The 24347-nt window shown below is 41.5% G+C and overlaps 1 protein-coding gene across 24 annotated transcripts in view; it reads right to left on the bottom strand.

Annotated features, from left to right (window-relative positions):
* SPECC1 (sperm antigen with calponin homology and coiled-coil domains 1) overlaps positions 1 to 24347 on the bottom strand; it is a 97284-nt gene that overhangs the window by 28814 nt on the left and 44123 nt on the right. For 14 of the 24 annotated variants that reach the window (XM_040532730.1, XM_040532731.1, XM_040532724.1 and 11 more), the window contains 6 exons: positions 13756 to 15314; positions 11691 to 11898; positions 10948 to 11021; positions 10231 to 10409; positions 1112 to 1257; positions 807 to 907 (listed from right to left, as the gene is read on the bottom strand). In XM_040532730.1, the coding sequence (XP_040388664.1) occupies positions 807 to 907; positions 1112 to 1257; positions 10231 to 10409; positions 10948 to 11021; positions 11691 to 11898; positions 13756 to 15314 (2267 nt within the window). Of the gene's footprint in view, positions 1 to 806; positions 908 to 1111; positions 1258 to 4519; positions 5834 to 6337; positions 6386 to 7421; positions 7507 to 10230; positions 10410 to 10947; positions 11022 to 11690; positions 11899 to 13755; positions 15315 to 24347 lie in introns of those variants that run through there. The other 10 variants (XM_040532738.1, XM_040532743.1, XM_040532737.1 and 7 more) reach the window with 3 other exon arrangements.

The raw sequence follows: 24347 nt of genomic DNA, 5'->3' as shown, positions 1-24347 counted from the left end.
GACAAAGGGCCAATATTTTTAGGTGGCGAGAGATCAGTTCATGAATTATTTCACATTCTTATTTGCATGTTTTTCTCTTGCCAGACATAATCTAGTGCGAGTGTCTCCAACCCAAAGTAAGAATGTCTGTTCCTAACTGTGTCTCTGTTCACAGCACCCTGGATCATACATCAGGATTCTCAGCTCCAATTTTCAGCATTAACCCATGCATTCATAGAAAGTTCTCAGACCTCTGTTTAATCCCCTTCTTTAATCCTTTGCTGATTCTTTGAATGAAATGTGCTAACACACAGCATTTCCAACAACATTATACCAAAGATCTGGAAATTGCTTACAGAAAGTTAATTGATGCAGTGACTTCGGAAGTACTATATTCCACAACAGTTATGCTCCATCAAGGGAAAAAAATCAAACCATAAGAGTTCTTCAGTCAGCACTGCATGAACTCACTGGATAACATACATCTTTGAAACTTATTACCCCTCATCAATTCACATGCCTAGCTTAGGCTGATGTTTCTCACTACCAATAATCAAAACCTATTTTCTGGTTAACAGTGATTAAAGTTCAGAATTGTATTCCAAAGAGTTCATATCCGTCCACTGAAACCTCTAAACTGAGGTCAAATGCAAACTCGCTTTGATCCTTTTTGTTAGTACTATAGCATTTGATGTCTCACAGCAAATAAACAGATGAGTTTCCTTTTCCCCTTATCAACATATGTATGTTGGCATGCTGAAGCAGTGTCATGCAAACACTGCATCTACCCATTTCAAAACTGCGATGATGGAAAGAGTTCCTTTCACCTGCATGGGGGAAACAGCAGCTGCGGGGGCTGTCCTCACTGGAATTCCACTTAGAGGGCTCCTGGGGACCTTGTGAACTGAGATATTTTGTCCAGTGCTACCTGTAAGAGAAGAACATGGAAACAACTGCATTTCAAAGCCAACTATCTTCTCATCAGAACAGTGAACCAACGATGAGGTGACATTCCATAGACACTACTGAACCAAACACTGACAGAAAATTTACACTAAGCAATTGCATCACAAAACGACAAAAAATACCTATTCACTACTCAAAAAAAGGTTTATTACAAAATACACTGTACCTGAACATCCTAAGTCAAATGATTTTATCAGCGACTTCACAGTGGCTGCAGATTCTGATGGCGTGGGAGATGCTCTGTTAATGCAGACTCCTTGCCAGCGGTTGCTTGTATCTGCCTCTATAGATTCTACCTCTTCAGCTGTCAGCCTGCGAAGCAGAAAGCAGATCAAAGTCAGTGGCAACAGGAAGTGCAAGCAGAGATTAAAGGTCTTTATATGTAGTAAGGCAAATCCAACGATGCACATCTTTAATTGTAACGCCCAGAACATGTACCCACTATTACAATGTTCATGCTCCTGTTTCGGAGTGCCTAGCAGGTATTAAAATCATCGAGTCTTAATTTTTTGTGTGTTGTTAACCATATCATCTCCATTCCCCATCCTGTCACAGGATAGAAAGTTATCATGGAATAAAAGGAGTTTTATGAGACTTGGGAGTAATCACTAATAATCACCTAAGATGGGCCTTCAATACAGCACAAGGGCCAAGGACCTAATGTGGTCCTCAGTTGACTAACGAGGAAAATAACCAAACAGAAGAATGTTATTTTACTCTCTGTGTTTTTAATTGGTGTGACCACTGCTGGCGTAATTGTTAGCAGTTAAAATACCATAATTGAAAGTAAAATAATTAGCTGGACAGGGTTCAGCTAAGAGCCATGAAAATTAAACTAGAAAACTTGCTTCATAATGAAAAATACTGAAACTCAACTCTTACAGCTTATCAACAAGGACGTCTGCTGAACAAGTAAACCCTCAATCACAATCCATAAAGAGTTATATAGGGAATAAAATTGAAAAGTGTTTCATCCTAACAGACAAAGGAACACCAAAATTCAATGGCTGGAATGAAAATAGACAAACTCAAAATAGAAATAAGGCCCATATTTTAACATGGATCATTAAGTTGCTTCATCAACAGGAAATTTTAAAGTCAAGATTAGGTGCTGGACTTGCAAGGAATTAGTACAGGAAAGTCCACATTTGTGTTAAACAGCAAATGTAATCATGTAGTATAACCATTGCTTCTAGTCATGCATTTTATGGATCTGGCTGAAATTGCACTGACACTGTACTTACCCAGTAGGTCTCATGTGGACTTCGAGTCAATTACCTAGCTTTACTTTAGGAAAGCTGCAATTAGATAAAGTCTAGTGGTGTAAAAAGAGAGTCTTTATCACATTGTTTTCCCAGTCTCCTAGCTGCTTAATAAATGCATGCTGATCTACAGGATTTGAGGCTTCACCACTTTCCCCTACTCTGAAGTAGGGTAGGCACCAAGAGCTTCATGTCCAAAAAAAAACCACAAAAAAAACCAGAAAATATTTCATAAGACATCTGGAAGACTCTATCAGGAAAGTGCCCATGAGATTGAAGAACTTCTGTTCAGCTAAAAATATAAGTCAGAGCCCTTTTTCTTTCCTTTTTGGCATCAGAGGGGGCTAAAGGGTGTCAATGAATATGAGAATAAGAGTGACTCACGCTTCTATTTCTGGCAGAGCTTAAGGAGGTGCTGTCTTTAAGCAGACATTTCTTTGCTAATTCATTCAAGCTACTTGTGTGCCAGGGGGGCCTGCAGAGGCAGATGGCTATAGAAAAAGCCATTTCAGTTCCATTCTCCATTTAATCCAATAAGGAGGAAAGGCAGACTGGATAAGATCCACTGAGCTCTGAGGGAGCCAGTGTTTTGCTGGCTAATTTTAAGCACAGCCCTTCACTTTTTTCTTCATGGCTTCATAAGACATAAGCAACAAATCAACAGGTGATAGTGTCTGCACTCCATTCGTAAGACAACACACAAGCTGAAGGAGCCCTGCTCCTAATGAAATACAGAGAAAGGACAGATTTCTGCCTCAGGACACCAAGCCACCCAACACAACCCAGTGTATTTTCAAGAATTATAAAGAGTTCTGTCTGTTTAACTAGGCAAAGAGCAAAAAGCACAAGGTTTGTGGGACATTATCATAGTAGGAAAGGAATGGTCAATGCCTGTAGGCCAACTGGTGAATCTTGAGAATAAAATAAGCCAAAGGTATGCTCCAGGCAGCCATCACTTCAGCAGGAAAGGGGTCTGGCTCAAGATTTCATTTATTCAGAGAGGAACTATACTAAATGGCACCACAAGACACTGCAAAGGACTGATGGCTGCCAATACAACTACCTGGCTCAGCAAGGCTACAAATCATGCCTCAGGATTTAACTCCAAGAAAAGCTCACACCCCACAGACTAGTCTAGCCTCTCACTGCAAAAGGATGCAAGCATGTTAAAATAAAGTTAGTGTACCTAGACCAGCCTGTGTGCCACGCCACAGACAAATCCACTGAGAAATCACACGCCACTCTTCTGTCATTGTACAGATTAATTATGAATATTCAAGCACTGGAGCTGCTACTGGGTCCAATTTTGTTAGAATGCTTCTTGTAACCTTAAGTCTGTATATTTGTAACAGTCTCCTAATGCACCCTGAAACAACCTCCTAGATTAAACACCATCACAGCAGAAAACAGAGGCCTCTCACATTGCAAACGCTGGCATGAAAGCAGGTAGAATACTGCTGAGACCTATTTGCTTCATCTAATGCCACAGAGAACAGCCAACAAACAATGAAAAATTGTGAAACCCAGTGAGTACCTTCCATTTTGGAAGAAAAAATTCTGTAAAAGGGGATGCACCTTTGTGTACTTACATGGGTTTCTTGATAGAGAAGCAGAACTGAACTTGCAGTAACAAGCTGTGGAGGACAGCGTAGGAGAACGAGTTACAAAGATTAATGTTGAGCCCTACCTTCAAACCAAAAATGGCTCCTCGTTCACACATTTCATTTAGCTTAGCATAGTTTAGGCCAGCCAAGAAGACTAAGCCCTGTTACAAAGAGGATGGAGTTAAGAAATGTCATCTACTGCTGTATGCTTTCCTTGAAACAAGGATGAATGGTTTACACAGAAAAAAGCTGCAAGCGCAGCTGGCTCAAGTGGAGCAGCTCCAGGAGGAAGCAGAGCACTTCAGCCACAAAGGAATTGTAATGTGCAGAGCCCTTTTCACAAAACCACTGCTTAGTTTCATTCACTGGTGAGAGAAGTAGATGCAGCGAGCTCTTCTCTAAAGGCAAGAGTTAGTCTGCTTGTTTTCTGGGTTTAGAATATGTGGACAAAAACACGGTACAAATCTTTCTGTGCTTAATGTATAGATTTTGGCAATAGCAGCCTTCATGGGTTTGAAAGTTTAACTGCTCTGATCTCTCCATTACAAGTGGCTTAGGACAACAGAACCACATTTCAGAAATAATTGCTCTGCAATCTAGTCTTTGACACAGTTCCTGTCGTGAATCCTCCTGAATTCCAAGGGACACAGAGACACACAGCTGCTGATACACAGAACAGAAGAGATGCCAAGAGTAGGCAGCAGACAATTCCGGACACAAACATTTATTTGGCACTTCAATATATATATTTCTTAAACATAAAAACTGACATTCAACAGCTGCCAGCCCAGTAAAGAAAGGCAACACAAGTGTGCATATATGCATACACTCCAGTAGCATGGCACATAGGTGAAGGCCGTGCCAGAGCCAGGATATGCCGCAGAATTCTTTAGCTCAGCCTGCTCTGAGATCAGGCCCCTGCTAGGTCTTCGCATCCAGGAGAAAAGGGCAGGAATCCCACATCCAAAATATGAAATTCCAGTCCTGGAACGAACTGACGATCTTCTGGCACAGATGGTAACTTCTCAGTTTCTTGTTGGTATCCAACGAAAGCTTTCTCCAGGTGTCTCCAGTAGCAAAACTAAATTGAAACAAGTTCTCCCTGATCATATACTTCACCTGAGTTGGTTCACTGACAATACGGGCACGAGAAAGACACCTTCTGAGAGGATATTGATTAGGAGCTTAATATATTCACTGCTTTGTCTTCTGGATCTATCCATCTGCAATTCTCAGCCAGGACAAACCTCACGTAGGACATATACTGTCAAAGTCGGAGCAGGATATGCTCCTTGAGCATCACACTGCTTCCTACACACTGAGTGAGACATGCCACCAAGTGGTGAGTGCATTGTCAATGCAATATTAAAAGCCCCAAACAAAACAGCTGATATCAATTCAGTAACTTAATGTTTCTATTCAATTTTCCTGCTGGATTTCAGTAACCTAATTTCCATGAGCAACTCACCCAACTGCAAAGGTGGGAATCACTTGAGTTTGTGTGTATGTATACGTACAGATCTGTACGCATGTGTATTTAGACACACACAGATCTGTGGATATAGTATTATACGGAGAACACAATGTGTATTTTTACAAATTAGACATACACACTCAGTTTTATTTTTAAGCTTAAAATGGCACATTTGAACTTCTGTTCCAGGAAAAATACCCCCATCCCTCCAAAAGGACTGTAAAGTAGTTCAGTCCCCCAAATCTCCGTGATTACGAATAGTTGGTTTTAAGCTAATTCAGAACGTTTTCGGCCTCATGGAGTCTTCTGAAGATAGAAGCCTTTTGAAACAAAGAAACAGGCTCTTGCCCATGGGGAGAAGGTAGACCAGAGCAGCATTCACACTTTGCGATACACTCGACTTTTGCAGGGCAATAAAAAACTGGAGTTGCTTTTCTCCAATTGAAACTTCCCTTTTTCAGCTGCAAGTTGAAAGCATGTCCTGAAGTGTCTCACAGGCCTGGCTTTGCATCCATCCAGGGCTGTGTTAGCTGGTAGAGTTCAGGCACCTACAGAGATACAGACAACAACGGGGGACGTTATAAGAAGCAATACAATGCCCATTCTAGTTAATCATCCCACCATCACTAAAAAAAGGGGAAAGGGGGAAACGCTGGTGGTGGCACAAAGCCCATCTCTTAAAGGAGTGCCTTAACACTCCACCACACCAGCTTAGCTTTGGGACACTATGAGCAACCATCAATAAAAATAAACCTATGTTGCTCAGATAGGAAGAGATTAAATTCTCAGAGCCAAGGAACCAATTTCAAAGGACAGAGATGGTAGCATTCCTGGCTTTCCTTGCCTATAATCATTTAGGACTATTCAATCAAAATGGGCACATGAATCTGCTCAGGTAATTAGAAACGTGCTACCTCGGAGTTTGTTTCAGGGTCCTTGCACCAAAGGGGCTGGAACAATCTCCATTTGGTACCAAAAATTCTGAGGAGCGCCTAACTAGAGCAAACAAACAATACTTCAAGGGCCCTGCTGCGACATTCTACTTTGCTTACTTTAAGTGAGAGCAGAATGAACTATCGAACCTCCGTAAGACAGAACAGCTGCAAAACACAGGCACAAATGAGCAGTACATCAGCACATACAGACTGACAGCAGGTTTTAATACACATAGAGTACAAGCTTATTTCCAGAAGAAAAAGCATGTAACACTGCCATGCTGCGGCATTTGAGACTTTAGGAGGAAGAACAGAAGCAAATTAGTGGGGTACATCACAATTTTCACTTAACACTTTTATTTGAGGACTTGGTTAGGTCTTTCTTTGTTCTAGGAGTGGCTCATTTAATTACAGATATAATTTCTTTGTCTTCTGAATGCTGCTCCCAGCCCAGCTATCTTCCCTCCATGCTCCTGGTTCAATGCATATAATATTATAATGCCAAAATAATTTTGAGAACTTGGGAGGGAAAGAATCAAAGGAAGACCTTAAAACTTTCACTGCTGCTAAACACTGTATTGCTAGAAAGGCTTGGAAACACCTGTGTATGAAGCCAAAAAGGGCCGTGTGAAATTTGGGTGCATTCAGGAGTAACTTTGTGTTACAAACCCAATGTTTTTACCAACAATGGAATATCTGATCCTAGAATAGCTGCAAAAAGTGAGTTTATTTCTAAGGCAAGTTTTTCTGAAAAGATGAGATTTGCTGCAGGATCAATAATAGGATAATTCAGGTTGGAAGGGACCTCAGGAGGTCACCTAGTCCAACTGCCTGCTCAAAGCAGGGTCACCTATAAGACCAGACCAAGTTACTCAGGATCTTATCCAGTCCAGTCCTGAAAACCTCCAAAGATGGAGACTACATTATCTCTATTTCCACCATGCCTGAGAAAACAGTTATGCAACAGTGGATTGTAACCTTTTACATTTTACTGAATAGAAATAGCATTAATTAGAATGTAAAGTATCATAGAAGACTGAAACATGGGTTAATTAATTTGTAGGTTTTAATCAGTACTAACTTGGGACAAGTGAACTCTTTTCCTTATTCCATTTGTTTGATGTCCAACCTCCCCCCAACATTCTTAGTCATAGAATTAGACATTTAATCTGTGTTAAAGATGCCTTTGGGAGGCTCTTACCTTCATTCAGATGAACTCTGATGACCTCATCAGGATTTTTTCTGCAAGTTCTTTGGCTCTTCCTGAACCAAAAATGACTTTTTGTCTGATTAGAAGAATGTAATGGTGAAATCAAACTTGGAGGCAGGAATTCAGGCAGCCACAGGCAAACATTAAAATGGCAGGATGTCGTAGGAGATAAATTGGCTTCAAGATCAATTTATGAGGTGGAGTCTACTGACCCTCAAGAGATAGATGAGGTTTTGCCAAAAAAAACCTTTGAGTAGCAAACTACTTGGAAGGTACATTTTCCAATCAGAACTTAAAAATAAGACAGGAAACACTCACTAGGGACTCTCAGACATTCAGCTGAATGCACAGCTGCTCAACATTAACAAATATGAGGGATACTTTACAGACTGTGTTAAGGTATCATGCTACAAACTGTTTCCACCAGTGCTGAGCATGCATTTAAAGTCACCACAGGCAGCAGAATCTACTGCTGATTTTGAACAGTAGCATTTGTGAACACTGACTAAAAGCAATGATGAGAATATCCCCAGAACTTTCTGGGTAGAAGAAGTTGAGGTGCTGGGAAGACAGCAACCTCAGGAATGCAAAAGTAACAGTGTAGAAGTATAGAACTGGCTCTCAGCAGTAGCTTTGGCAACTTCAAGATTTTGTTTTATAGGTCAGTACAGCTATAAAATTTCACTGCTTTGCTGTCGATCAGTGGGTTGTTTAGGCAATGACTTACATAGACTTCATTATTTTCTCCACACCACTCGGTACTGAAACTTTGCCTTAGTACTCTCTGCACATACACTGTGATTGATACTCAGTCAAATTTGTTATACCTAAATTGACAGATGCAAAATTGGTCTCGTTACCTGCCTTTGAAAGAGAACATATATTGTCCACTGCAGACAGTACGACTGGCTCCACAACCAACATAAATAATACTCAAAGAAAGGTACACAGACTATCAACATGACGCAAAAGACACACATATATCTCTCTATATGTATGAGAAAGAGTGAGACACAAATGTTAAAAGTGACTTAAACACATTTCTGAATGCCTCCTTCTGAAACTATGTATGTGTGAATTCCCATGGTCTAATTTCAAAAGTGACATGTTCAGCTCAGGCTTCTTATGCCAAAGGACTGACAATGCAGGCATGTTCCTGATACACGTAAGATAAATATCCCAGTTGACCAATTAGTGGGTCATCTTCCATTCAGTTTAAATATTATTATATACATCTTTAGATTAAAAAACAAAAGAATAAAGAGGGAGACTACAAGTAAATGATTCCTGCCCTTTTATATACATATATATATGCATATGGATTAACATATAAACTGGGAAAAGTGGTAACGTACCTCACCCGTGCTCTGAACAAGAGAAATTTCATTAAGAACAAATTAAGAATGAAAACAGAGCCCAGAATTTAAGCACTGGCTACTAATCATTTTGCCTTAATACATAATGCATAACAGCTTTTCTTTGCATCCACTGGGGACTCTGATAATGAACCTGGAACTTAAACGCATTCTTTTCTTTTTCTCGAAAAAAGGAAAAACGAATTTGTTCTTTCTATCCATCAGTTCTGAACTACATGCCTCCACATAAAAGCCACCCCATCTTTGTACTTCCAACTACTGTCCAGCTCCTGTGGAAACTTCTGAATAGAAAGCAGCGAGAAAATACAAGCAACATTAAGCTGGACACTTACTCCACCTGAAATAAATGAGCGTTTGCTGTTTTCCCATGGCTATTCTAACAGAAGCCCTGGACCTGCTATGGGAGACATTAACTGGATAAATCCAGAAAAGCAAAGCTAATTTGGCATGTTTTTGGTAAATGCTATTACTGTTTATGTTATTTTGTCTTTCTTCATTCCCCCTGCACAAATTTTTGTCCCTGAAGCTCTGGTTCAGCTTGTGCAAATGCAATAAGAGTAGCGCATTCTTTATAGATTTTAGTTCCTCCTTCTAATACATCTTTTGTTTTCCATCTTTTATTATTTAGTACTTCAATTGTAGTATGACTTTTGGAATAAAAGGTCACACATAAAACATCCTGAACTGAATAAAAGCCACATTGTAAGGCAGCTGTACTGATTCCAAATTCAATTGTGTAAGTCACTTGTTCTTACCATGCTCCCCCAGAGGCTCACCATGCCAGGGTATATCTCTAAATAGTTCGCATTTACTGCTCCCCCCCCCACAACCACAGACTACAGCCACTGAATTTCAAGTGGGTCCACTGCATGACAAATCATTTCTGGGATAAATGTTAACCCAGGCCACAGGCCAGACCATTTAATCACACAACAGGTTTTGATTTAAGGACAGGAGATCCTAGTGCTTGCATTGATCACTCAATCAGCATGTATCAGACTTGCAGACCTACAAAACAAAAGTCCAGCTAGTCCTCATTTTAGTTTGAAAGAAATTCTCTTCTGGATGTCCCATATGTAGCCAAAGAAGCTTTTTACAGATGGTTTAATACAGCTGTGCAGAGTTATGAAAGCAATAAAACACAGTGGAATACAGTAGTGAGAACAAAGCTATGAAAGGATATTAGCAATTGCTATTACTTAATATTTGCTTATTAAAACCTTCATGGCCTAGGTGACAGAACTGGATCATCAAAAATAAAAAAGAACAGAAACATCTTTGAATAAAAGACCACAAAATCCGTCAGAAGAGTTAAAAACAGACAACATGCACATCCAAGCCAATGAATAGTTATTGACAAAGCACTGTTTGCATGCACGTTAGCAGTCACAGAGATCAAATCTTGGCTTTTGTAAGTAACCAACCTGTTGTTGCCCTTCACTTCATCCAGCTCCTTTTGCAGTCTAGCACTCTTCTCCTCTTCCTCCTGAAGCTTCCTCTTCACTACACGGAGCTCCTGCTGGGCTTCACACTTAATATCATTGGCTACAACCACTGCAGTCTGCAGATCGGCTTGAAAACGCCTCCATTCTTCTGTATCTTCCTAGGAAAAACAATTACAACCCCAAACTGTTTGCTGTAAAAATGCACTTACTTGAGCACTTTGTTATCAATCTCTCAGTGATCATAAGAGACCAGCATTTCACCACGATTTCAAGACGCTGAGGTCAAACTAAACACTTGCCTGTTTACTGTTTTGACTAGACTGCCAAAGAAGAAACTGATGCTTAGCTCTCCATTCCAATACAAGTGCAGTCAAGGTTCTTCCTATAGCCATTGATCATTCAGACTTGTGATACTACTACAAGTACTGTTGCTGAAAACAGCTCACTGCTACTCATGAAGCAGGAGCAGATGTTCCAAAGTAGCAGAAGTTCATAGGTACAAAAAGCAAAAGTAATTTGCAAAGGATATATTATAGTTTCCATCATAGGCAAAGAATCAGCTATAAACAAAGAGGACAGAGAATGAAAAGATGTAGAAGCTTCTACAATTGTTCTAGAAAAAAATACAATGCCTAACTGAAATCCAGCATTACAATAAAAGCTCAGCATAGCTTTGCCATGGTGTCTGAGTCTTACCTTCATTTGCTTAGTCAGAGTCTTCAACTGCCTCTCTATATCTTGTTTTTGCTCCTCCAGCTTCATTGTTTTACCTAAAAATGGTTAAAAAATGAAAAGATTATTAAACACAAGGGTAATGTGAAAAGTGAAAATGGGAGGGCAAAGCACCCTGTTTGATTTTGCCTCTAGTAATGCCACTAAGAGATGTAGTGGAAATTAAGATACTGTCAGTGGATCAGGAATGGAATCAGCAACAGATTTATCACTCAAACACCTCTAAAATGGTTTATTATTTTGAGGCATTTTACCAGACTTTTAAATTTACAGAACTGCATGTGTAAGATCACTTGGTCTGTACACCCGCCCATAAGCACTCAGTGTAACACTGGTAAGAGAAATGAGCAACTCAATCCACCAGGTGGCAGCTCCCCTTCCACACTGCAGCTGCAAACTCGACTTCCCAGCTGTTCCTAGCAATTTTACCTAAAAGCATTTTAAAAGGCCAGTTATTCTAGTTCTCGAATGGGCGATACATCATTCGTTAAAGAATGAGCTTTGGAGTCTGGCTTTAATTTTCTTTCTGTAACACTAACTGCTAAAATTGTGACTTGTGTGTATGAACAGGAAGGATTGATCAAAACAAATCATTCTGAAGTGAGGCTCTTGTCACACACCTCAAGACATGCCTTCTCCTCCCGGTTCTGGCCACAACTAAGACTCCAGAATAAGTTCACTTAAATCCTTTTTTCAGCTCCACCTACTTTCTAGGTCACTGATGAGCTGGTTGTTGTGAAGTTTGATAGCACGATGTTGTTCCACCTGGTCCTCCAACTCGAAAATGGTCTCCTTCAGGTTTTTGATATCTGCTTCGTTCTCTGATGTTTTTTCCTGCAACTTCTGGCTGGTTCTGCTCAGTTGCTCAGCCTGCCGGTCACACACCTCCTTCAGCTGACCACACTCATTCTCAGCCTGGAAATGCGGAAAGAAAGCTGCAAGGCTGCCTTTTATTTCTTAACAGATACCACTCAGATTTTACTGATTACTAAGAGAACTGAACCTCTGTTCTGTGCATTATAGAAACTGAGTTTCAATGCTAACAAGACAGTTTCAGGAAACATACATGAGTTATGAATGTCAGCATTCTTTCCTGGTCATAGATAACAAAAGAAGATGCTAGGAAGAGAATTAAGTTTTCTATACGATTACCATAATTCCAAACCAGTCTGTGCAGGTAATGAACAGAGGAACGATGTTCCTGGAAAGCTCCAGATCTCTTCCCCTTTATGAGAATGAAATAGCTGCCTTAGGGCCAAGATGGTAATCAATTTGGCCATATTAACAACTTTGCTGGTTTTACCATGCGCGTTTCTGATGGATTGTGAAAACATATGTAGGAGAGCTAGCTACTGCAGATAAGTATACTTTCTGCATATAGGACATCTGGAATTACTGAAGGGGGAACTGCTGCACTTCAGTTTGTTGGCTCAGGCCTACCTACAGATCAATGCTTTCAGGGTGGGGGAGATCCCTGAGTATGACCAAGCTACAGAAAAGCAAGGTGTAGGCTGCCAATTCAGTGAGTAGCACTGGCACAGGCTGACTCGAGGGCAGCCTTACAGAAGCCTGTGGTCTTGTTTGGGTGTCATAAATAGCCAATGATTCAAAACAGCTTAATTCAAGGGAGAGGAAGAGTAAAAAGGAGGAAATCTGTGGTTTCAAAACCAAGCAATAAAAGTTTGGTGCAGAGTCTGAGCACTCAGCAGTTTTTCATTTATTCTTCATACTCTGCAGCTCCAGCAAGCACTCAAAAACATTAGGGAACTTCCTCTACGAACTCCATTTGCTGTGGTCACCTATTTAAACTGAAAAGACACCTGGATTTTCTAAACTGCTCAAATCACAGAGGTGAGTTTTGGCAACGCTCTCTTCCTCTGCAGCTAGCCAATTCTCCAGCTCTTCCCATGGTCCCTTCCCATACAGGAAGGGCTGCACACACTGCTTATCACTCCTTCTGCAGAGATGGGGCATTAATCACTGCCCGGCACTGTATTAATGCCTGTCCTGTGACACCCCACATTGCAGCTCTCTTCTGAGCACCCCAGATCAGACAGCAAACAGAACCAATAATTGATCTAAGCTTGCTTGGAGCAAAGCTACAAACTACCAAATGAGGGAAAAAAAAAATAGTTCTAAAAATATATATATATTTGGCAATTATTTTACCTATTTCAAAAGAGTACTTTTCAGTTTTGTAAAAATACTTTAGTTTCACCAAAAGAATCTCATCTGCAGCTTGACTGTACATCGTAAGTCAAGTCACTGTAAATATCAACTTCTCTGAGCATGTTCGCATGTTCTTGTACCCAGTGACATCCATAGTTCACCACTTACTAATCTGTCTGTCCTTCATGATTTATCAAGGATTTATTATTTGCTGATAAATATTTATGTCCTTCTCTTTACCTGGATTACAAAGTGATTTTCACTAATCTTTGTTCGCATAATATCAAAGTAAAGTTTTATTAACCTGTTCTCTTGCTCCAATTTTGATAAATACCTTTCTGTTTGCCAAAATGGTAAATTCTGCAGAAAACACTAGGGAAAATAAATTTTGAACTTATAAGCACAGCTGTGCTACCAGTTATTCCTGGAAAAACACACACATATAGCAGAAGAAACAAAAAATATCACATGGCCCCAGCTTCCACTCAAAATTAATGAATGCAATTGAAATCATGGATATTTATAATCAATTGCTGAATACCAATCCACAGACCATTTGTGGGAAGACAGATAAATTATATTTTACAACTGTTACTGCTTTACCTTAGATAGCAGCCCCTGAACATGCTTCAGTTCACTGTTAGCCTTCAGCAGCTCTTGCTTAAGCTCGGTACAAGATGCTTCTAACTGATCCTTTTCTGCATGGGCTACTTTCAGCATCTCTTGCACCTCCGAGGTGTCAGTAGTACATCCCATTGCATTGATTTCGGCAGCCTTTTGTTTTTCACTCTCTAACTGGGTTTTTAGAGACCCATTCTCAATTTTTAGACCTTCCAACGCAATTTTACAGTCCTCCAGAGTTTTTGTAACTGTGCTGTTGCTCTGCTGTTCCACTTCTAGTAGTTTAAGCAGCTTCTCATTTTCACCTCTCAGGCCTTTAATCACCTGCTGGGCATCTTGATGCTCCCTTTCTAAGCTTCTCAGGCTGCTGGTTAACTGTTGCTGAATGTTAAGCAATTTCTCTCTTTCAAACTGTGCTTTTTCAAGAACTTCTGCACACTTCTGTTCCAGTTCAAGGACTTTCCCCTCCTGAGCTCTGCTTTCTTCATTCTTGGACCGCTCTTGGAGGAGAGTCACTAGCTTTTCATTTTCTTGACTCAGCTGTTCTGCTCTGTCTCTATGTTGACGAAAGGAAGTCTCCAAGAGAGCTTTCTCTTCCACTAGCTTCTCATTTTCTGCTGTCAGCTCCTGCACCATTTGTTGTTGATCTGACAGCTCCTGCAAAGTGGCTTGTAGTTCTTCTGCTGTGCTATGGTGATTCTCCTCCATTTTCTGTATTCTCTCTGTAAGAGATGCAACAGAAAGGTCGCTAATATTGTTTGGAGAACTTCCTGTAGTGGAGCATTTGGAACCTTTGACGTGGTTGCTGTTGGAGGATGTTGGCCTGGAAGGTATATCTGCTATATGTTCAAAATCTGACGCATCAGGTGACAAGGAAGCTTTAGTGACATCGCTGCTGGAAGAGCCTGAGTTGCGCAGTGCGCCCCCATTCACTCGCTGCCTGTGCTCATCTGTTTCATTTCTCAATGCATTTTTTGATGGGCTTCCAAAACTGGATTCTTGGGTAGTTGGGGTTGGGAGGCTGCTGTCACCTCCACTGCTTGTTGTTGTGTCTGAGAGAGGAGAGTTCTCTAGATAAAGCAATTTTTCTTTCAAAACACGGTTTTCTTCTCCCAGGCTGGCAAGCTCTTTTTGAAAAGTCCTGTTTTTTTCCTGAAGGGTCCTTATTAGTGGGTCTATGTCAACAGGTGACGATGGTTCTAAATTTTGGTCTGAAGGTTCAGGGTTAAGCAACCCTTTCTCTTTGCATTTCTTCAGTTCACAACGGAGCCTGGTAATTTCAGAATCTTTTGTCTTTGCTTCTGCCAGGAGTTCTTTAACCTGAGATTCCAAAACAGCCTTGTCACCAGTTTCACTCTCCTGCTTTGACTTGCTAGTGGGACGCACATGTTTGGTAGGAGTCGGTGTACCAGAAGAAGTGGGGCTGGGCTGAGTTTTCCTAGTGTTGGCTTGACCACGCAATACAGCTCTCTCTCTCGATACAGATGATGATATTTCCCGGGGTGCTGGAATCCCTGTGCGCTTTGCAGCTGAGACCGCTCCTTGAAGAGAGAAGAGATGAGGCAAACTGAGTTCATAAATGAAAACACGTCACAGGACAACAACACTAGATCCTAGAGCAGGCTTAGGAAAAAACACCTGAATGTTTGAATAGGTTTAGTCATGACTGAGTGCGTGGATTCATGTTTCACAAGGGCTCGTGTTATTTTGCATTTCCTCCTCTCCCACCCCCTGCAAAGGGACACAGTCTGCTGAACTACTTCCCAGCGTTATATTATTAACATGCAGATGCTGCGATATACAAACTGCAACCTCCAATACTGGGCTATTAATTATCTGAATATAGAAAAATTCTTTAAGCTACCTTGTGAAATGCTGAATTTACACCTATTAATTTCTGAGGGAAGATTCAGTAACTTGAGAAAAGATACAGTCTTTGATGATAAAATGTAATTTACTTTTTTAAAACCACATGAGTATTTTAACACACAGGAAACCAGTATTTGCATTATACTCAACTGATGAAGAATAGAAGCATAAACAAGGCTTGAAATACTTATTCTGTCTGCAGATTCAATGAAATGGAGCCTCAAATACAAAACGGTCTCCCCTGGCACTTTGAACACTAAGACAATTGTATTGCTGCTGCTCTCACAGAGACGGACAAAAGATTTTTCATGTTATAAATTCCATCCTCCATTATGGAGGAAGAACAATAGGGGGTTAGAAAATTGATGCTCTTCCTTTTTCATTTTATTTATTATTATTTTTTAAACCTCATGGCAAAACATTATGTGATTACAAGGAAAAATTTCTGAGTAGCTGATCTTCATTTTTCAAGTCTTTTGGAAGATGAAACCACGGGTACTGAAGAAACAATAACAACCAACCTAACCATGAAAGTATTAACAATCCAGTTAAAGAAGAGAAGCACATTCAAATTTCTGCTTTCGGAAATTTACTCAAAAGGGAAAGCCCTAAAGTACAGAATAAAGTTTTGGAATATGGTACAAAGAAGAGATTTTGTCTGATGTAGCCACACAAACAGGATGCACGAGTCAGTTAAGCAAACAAAGTGCTACTGATCCAGTGTTTGGAGTAAAAACAAGTTCCAGAAGCACTCTGGGGGTAAATCCTAGAATCAGCCACCTCTCTCCAAGACTGGAAGTCTCTCTTTGCTGACACACACAGGAAAAATTCACAGAAAATCAGATGTCTGCTAAGACCAAAGGGGGAGCAGACTCCCTGCTGCCCAACTGCGTGCCTACTGCCTTACACAGCCAGGCGACTTCATAAGCATCCCAAAACGTTTTTCGCACAATGCGGGAATCTCAGTCCAGTTCTGCAATCGTCAGTAGCGCAGGGTACTGACGGGTTAATGTTAACAACACCCCCTTTGCTCAGCATCTCTTTTGAAGACTGCCCGAGGTTTATAAAACCCACACAAACAGGGGCCCCTCCTCCTCTCTCCCAAACAAACACCCTCCGCAGCAGGCACAATAAACACCCAGTGACAAAGAGCAGCTGAAGAAAAGCCCCCTGAACACAGAGGCGCTGTGCTAGGATGAGAGCACAGAAAGGGCTCTGTGATGGCAGGGGCACGATAAGGCCAGAGACAAAGGGTCCAGTGTTTATGGGAAGAGATAGCAGGGACAGGCTGGCCAGAGAGCGAGCAGCCCACACAGTTTCACGTTGTCATCTACATCTGGAGGCGCCACTGTATCAAGGCAGCACGGGGCTCCCCAGTGAAAAGTGCAAGGCAAGCAGGGACGGGAGTGTTTCTACTGCAGCTCAAATGGTTGCTGGTGCAGCTCCAGACCTGAGAACGCATTTCTCTTGTCACATCTGAAGGCTCGGGCTCGCCACTCGTCCTGTTCCTTAACCTGGCACCTGTAAGCTGTACTCACTGAGCTCAGCAGACAATCAAAGCTCTTGGTGCTGATGCAGCTAACACCGTAAGATGATGGGCAGGAGGGAATTGCATGGACTGATGCGACGTGTCGTTCCAGCAGAAGTACAGCTCAGCACAGCTCCTTCCTGCTCAGAGGGAAAAGGTTCACGTGGGGATTCCCAGGAGTGCACGACAGAGAGCAAGGGCATGTGTCCATTGAAAATGCAGCAATATGAGAGTCCTGAGTGGAGGAGCAGTACTTGCACAAGCTATAACCATGCTACAGGCTTAAGATGTAAAATATGCATTACACGTGGCCATAGATGTTCTTTGATGGAGCCCAAGGTGTGCTTTTACGGCCTTCTGCTACGCACTGGACTTCTATTCAACCTGAAAGGTTTTTCTAAAGTCATAACGAAATCCCATGACAAAGCAAGTGCCCCAAATAACTCATCCGGTTTTTTGCACTGCTGAAACTAACGCAAGGCCATGACTGTCATCTGGTCAGCACATGACAGGGCAGCGTTGTATAAGCAGTGGGTAGTGTTGACTGGGCAGTATTACACACATCACAACAAAGAACGATGCTGCTGCACGCTGGGACGAATTGCACAGCACTAAGGAAAACACTTGTTTCTGAGAGAAACGTAGCAGTTCTGGTAGCGATGCCAGTGTGCCTCTAATTGCCATCAGCTCACAACCACAACACGATCCGGAGCAAAGGAAGATGTATACATAAGGATAACCATCAAGCATATTTAACTGGGATTATTTAACTGGGATTATCTGTACTTCACTGAGCTTACTCAACCTGCCCCGCGTTTTGTGACTCCATACTCTGCTGAGTTGTTCTGTCATAAATCACAACGCATTTGCAATCCATCGGGAACCATTAACCAACCTGCGTGGTTTTTCATGCTATAGAAGCATGTATGTATTTTCCTCTCTCCACCCTGCACAGTGCCATAGAGTATGAAAATGCCAAAGAGAACCCAGAAGAGAAATAGCTCTCAGCACATGCTGATTAGAAAGCACCAAACCAAACATAGGCACTAATATAAAGTCTATTTTATGGATGGCTCCCGCTTGGAACGACCTTGAAATTGAGCAGTGTAGCTGTTATAAATGGAACCGGCAGCCCCACAGCCCGAGGCACCCACTCTGCGGGAGCTGAATTTCGGGCTGCACAGTCTCCCGGGTGACCTGATTAGCTCTGCACCCCGCTCTGGTTAAGGTCCAAGGGAGGCTCCAGACAGACGCATGTCTGCCAAGCTGCAGAACCCAATTTTGGGTTGATTTATGATGTTTTTTCACGTGGCTGGAATCACATGGAAATGCATTTTCGAGAAGGTGCTTGCTGTTTTGAGCTGGGAAGAGAAAAAAATAGCCTACCCTGCATCTCTAGGGCGACACTTGGGAAAAATACCCAACCCCTTAAATATCTTCCCATTTGGTCAAAATGGTGCTATGGCACCTCATTCCTGTTTTCACCATTCATCCTCCCTGCCCAGACTGTTATTTTAATTATCCTCTTGACAAATTTGAGTACAACCTCTTCCTCACTACCCTGTTAGTCCAAGCTCAGGCCGCCTCCTTCAGCTCTGCCCAATAATATCCTTCCAATTCCCTTGGCACCATATTTAACCTCCCATTCCCCCAGTGCTGCACCCAGCTTGCGTTCCTCCACTTCAGGAGAACAGGGAATTATTCCTGAGTAATCCACTGGGAGTTATTTCCTGAAAACCTGTTTTGCTCAAACTGAGGTCACCTTACCATCATACTCCTCTCTTTGGAGCCCAGGCGTAGTCCTTAGAGCTCCTCCATTCTCAGAGCCTGCCATAGTATTCAGGTGTAAGGGATTAAACCTCAACATTCACATAATACTTCTAACCTTCACAGTGGTTTAAAATCAACAATGATTTAATGCTCAAAGCCACGGATACAGGCAATTGTTAACTCCAGGTTACAGAACGGAGACCCACAGAGAAATGCCTTACCCAAGGTCACACGGTAAGTTGGTAAGGATTAGGACCCTGGAGCTCCTGGCTCACAGCCTGCTGTGCAGCTTTATTGCTTGCGCTGCTTTCTGCCAGGGGATACTTGCTGCCTTTCAGCTGGTGTCAGAAACAAAGTGGGACTTTAATGAGATAAAAGGTGACACCTCATAATGCTCTTCAGCCATTTTTAATCCCATTTGCTGCACAACTACATTGTATTTTGCAGAAGGATGGATCAGGACTGCTCTTTGGTTTTTCCACATAATGCCTCTGATCTATATTTGATCTAAGCTCTCAACACCTGTTACATCAGCTCCCATAGGGGCATCCACAAGCAGAAGAGAATGGAAAAAAAACATGTCCTAAACCCCAAAGTGGAACAGGTGGGACTGCTGTTCAGAAGTCAAGTCGTGGAGGTTGGCCGACGTAGTTACAGCCCTGGCAGAGCAGGGCAGAGTAGGTGGCAAACACTTTGCCATAGTCACGGGGGGGGCACAGGTGACATTTTGGAATGAAGATTCAGACAAGTGTCTCTGCCTTCACACTTCGTGTGCTCTGAGGTAACACATTAGCACTGCCTCTTCAGTAAAGCACTAGCCTTGAAGTTAAATTTATTTTACTTGACTCTTAGGTAAAATTAACAGTTCAAATACTTGCTTCTCCACTCCCAGGCAGAGGAAGAATCTCAGTTGGGAAGCGACTTCATCTGACCACAGGACCACCTTTCAAAATGTTCTGCATCGAATCTGTTTTTTAGACCTGGAGTCACTCTGCAACTATTTGCCTCTGGTCCGTGTGTCATTTGTGTCCCACAACCTGCCCTTTTCTTAATCCTTCTCTCCATCGACATATTAATAACCCAAAGGTTAATACCATGGGCTTCAGCTCTTCCAGGGACAAACTAATATGGAATGTTCCATTTTATACTTCCTTCCTAAATTTTAATTCTGGCAACTCTTAAGCTAAGAACAATAAAAGCACACTTTCTTCTCTAGCATGTTTAAAAATCCATGTTAATAAATCATTCTTTCAAAGTTTAAGTAGGTAGTGATTCTCCTGCACTTACAGTTCATCTGTGTAATTCAAGCATGCTGACCGCTGATTCATTTCAGAAAGCATTTCAGTCATGTAAGATTAAACCATGAAGACAGACGCATCTTGGGTGTGATTTCTTAAAACAATGGATACCTTATTTGAATTGCAAGGGCAGCATAACACGAAATAAAAGAAAACCATTCACAGCACTCTGCAGTGTTAAAGTCATATGTTTCAAAACAGGCAAGTTTGCCTGCAGACAAGTTTGCACTCTCATAATCACCTGCTGCACTAGGACAGGCACATCTCTTTCATTCTAGCTCCCACATTTGCAACAAATTATTTCTCTGTCTTGTGTTTCCTTGCCATCCCTCCCACTTCAAAATGGTTCTAAAGAGATAGAGACACAAAAGACGTCACAACAAGAAATTACGGGCTAATTCATAGCCTCCCTGCCAACAAAGACGACTGTGCTTCTTCTGTTGTTCTGGAATTCTGCTCCCATGAGCTAAGATTTTTTAAGTACATTTTCCTACCCAAACATAACTCCCAGGTCTCAGATAGAAAGGTGATTACTGTGAAACCTTGAGGGAAGGTGTTATTATACGGGCTGCAAACATTTAGAATAGCTAAATCAAGACAATAGTATTAACAGCCCATTTTTGTACAGCAAATAAGTTATTAAAGCTCCCCGTACAATTTTACTTTGCTCTATCACACATGGTTTAGCTGAAATAGGTCCTGCTCATCAGTTTGTTTTTCACCTTATCCTCTGGCTGTGACTTTGGTAGATCCTGGACTTAGCATCGACTGCACCTACCCAGGCTTTGCCAAGATCGTGCTGAGAGTCCACAGCAGAGTGGTACCATACAGTAATGGACAGGTAACACAGCCAGGTACTCGTGTTCGTTCTTGCTTGGAGAGGTCCTATCACTACTTTTAACGTATTATATACCTTGCTAAGGTCCTATCACTATTTTTAACCTAATTGGAGTTTCTTATGCAAAACAAACCTGAGGCACAGATGTACCCTAATCCCACTGAGTTTATGACACCTTGTGTAGGAAGTCAAAATGCAGATGTCTGTCACTTCAGATGCTCTGTAGGTACATTTAAAATACCTTCACTGACCTGAAAGATTTGACAGTACCTGTGGGAGACCTGTCCTCTGCTGGAGAGGCAGGAAGAGCGCAACAGATGGCTGAAGACATCTGAAATGGCACTGAACATTGACCTGAACTGTCAGACTTTCACAACAGATTTACCAGCTGGTGTTACAAGACGGGTAATAGCAGCTTTTAGGTGCTGTTTTCAAAATTACTCCACTACCACTTAGGTGACTTCCAACCACACAATGAACTACGACTTCGCACAATGCGTTAACGTGGGACTTCGTGACACCATCAATATGAAATTAGTGGCTGTTGAACCACAAAAAGACAGCATTGGCTTGAAGCCACTGTACTCTGTTGACTCCCTGCTGTAAAGTAATACACATTGCAAGGAGCTGAGCCACATTTTCTGTGGCCTCATGAAAATTTTACTCTGAGTTGACAAGAACCTGATTAACCCAGGTGCTTAAAATTACTTTTCCAAAAGTGGCTAAGCCAATAACAGCTCAAACTTCAACTGAAAGCCCAGGTGAATTTGCAAATTACTTTCACCTTTCTTGCTCCAGCATTGCTCCTGTCTGTGACTGACACTGAGATTGATTAAGCGTGAACTAGGTACGTCTTTGGGGAAATGATGACTACACAGCACGAAAAGAAGGACTGGTGTACATTTGACTCTTAAGTACTTTTCTCATTAAAAGATTTCGGAGTTTTGCACAGGAATCTTGTGCAAAATGCCTTATTTTCCCCTGCCTTTACATTGCTTTGCTTGAAAAAAGTTAAAAACCAACTTTCCTGCTAACCAGTTATCTTCCCATATCCTAATTAACAAGAAACAGTTTCCACATGAGAGAAATATTAACACATCTCATGGTGGCATGAGAAAAAGCAGGCAAAACTGCTAGAAAGGAGGGCAAACATATCAGCAATCCTCTACTGTTCTGGTTTGCTCTTTTTACAGATACCCCCACTGAGACAAAATCCCTATATGCATTCTGTCAAGTTATTTAATGTTCTTATCCTTAAACCTCTGGGCATGCTAACAGCAAGACAGCTTGATAATGAATACTGAATGAACGCATGTGACCCAATCAATTTATGAGGAAGATCTGAATCAGTTTTAAGTGCTTCTTGAGGGTTAGAATGAGAGCAGGACTGGATGCAGAAGGCCAGATTTTCAGAGAGCAAAATGTCTAAAACTTTTGGTTCGCCACCAACCTAGGTAAAAGTCAGGATAAAGAAGGACGCTATTGTACAGCAACAAACAATTACAGCTTGATCTGCTTGATCAAGGGAATTAGCTGAGTGGGTTACCTTGTCAGCATTTTCCAGTGACAACATTGCTAGACACTCCTTTGGATATTCCTCAGTAACGCAGAAGAGCATGCCATTTTCCAGTTCTTTCAGGGTTTCCCTGCAGAAAGACAATGCTCTCTGCCACCTTTATGCAACAGCGAACAAAGCAAACCTAGGCTTGGCTAGTCATGGTTCTCCTGAATGAGTCTGTTTGCAGAGTATTAGTCATAGAGCCAACACCTTTGCAGGTCAGCAAATCTTTGGGAAGGTTCACTTGGACTCCACCTCACCTTGAAAGAGGCAAGAAAATGGCTGCAGAATAACAAAGGTGGTTTTGATAATCTAACGCTAATTATATAGAAGCATCTGCTCAAATAACGCCTTCCACTCAGTACACAGAGACTAAAGAGTAATTATAACGTGCACTTGCTTTCCTCTTTATGGGCCTGATCACATAGAGCTCCTCTCTGAGGAACTGTAGTAGGAAAAATCTCCTTACCCTGACAGACATGCCGGTATGCACACAAAGGGAAATTCCTCTGAACATTTCTCATGTTAGTTGCTTAGTTTTTCTGGAAGTTTGTTAAGTCTGAAGTGAGAAGTCAAGCTTGGATATGCTTATTTTTTAATATAGCACATTTTTTTTTGCACTACAAAACAGTGCAGGTTTTACTGTAAGAGCAAACATTTTTGCTTAGGAGAAGCCTAGGGACCAAAGATACATTTGTGAAATACATTGGCAAAACTGACAAGATGCAAGATCTGTACTTCACATATCTATCCTTAGCTAGTATTTCCCATCTTTTGCTTTCACAAATAAAAATTTCACTTCCAAATCTGCTCGGAGTCCACAAGGCATCCAAGGGGCTTCACCATGCCATAAGCCTCCTGCGTAAAGAGAACCATGAGGGTACCACTGTATTCACCTCTAAAATAAAGTACACAAAACCCCATGAAATCACCACGTTTATCGTTTCTGGCAGTTTAGGTGCAGATTATGAGAGCGTAATTGCAATCCACCACTGCACTGCTTAGGATTTTTAGAGTACCCAGCAACCTGGCATAACAAACACAGAGACATCCAAAGCAAGTGGTCTAGCAAATGCTGAGAGAAACTCTATATCATATGCTTACTGGAATGTCCTCCTGTAAACTCAAGCCTACTTTTTTGGGAACTGTTAATACCAGTGGGTCTGCCAAAAACTTAAGTCACCTGCTGACTGTACCCCTTGTCTCCCCCTCAAAAGGATGATTAAAACATTCTGTATGTAACATTATCCCAACATTAATCTGGTAGAATTTACAGAAATCCAGCTAATTTCTCAACTGAGATGGCTGCAATATAGTTTTCCCTAGGATAAATGACTGTCAGTTGGACTAAGAATTCCAGGATTTTCCTCATTTCTAGCTTGCAGACAAGTAGATAATTCTCTTCAGCTCCAAAAATTACCTCCCTGCTCATCTAGCCCAGAAGTCTATTAGTCGGGCATTAATGGGTTAACAGTAGGGACAAGACAGCTCTACTCCCATTTCTGGGAAAAACCATTAAATTAGACAGAATACCAGCTTTGAGTGTTTCAAGAAGTACAGGAAATTAAAAAAAAAAAAAAAAACTCTTAATCCAAGTAAATTCAGTTAACTATGGTCATCACAGAGTAGCAAGTAGATACATTCCTCTGCATACAGTGCATATATGATGGCTGCCACAACTGAACATAACCGTCTGATCTGTGTCTGGTGGGT

This window comes from Cygnus olor, chromosome 20 (assembly GCF_009769625.2).
Source record: "Cygnus olor isolate bCygOlo1 chromosome 20, bCygOlo1.pri.v2, whole genome shotgun sequence".
NCBI classification, from domain to species: Eukaryota; Metazoa; Chordata; class Aves; order Anseriformes; family Anatidae; genus Cygnus; species Cygnus olor.
Note: the sequence above shows the minus strand (reverse complement) of the source record. Positions and strands in the feature narration are given on the sequence as shown.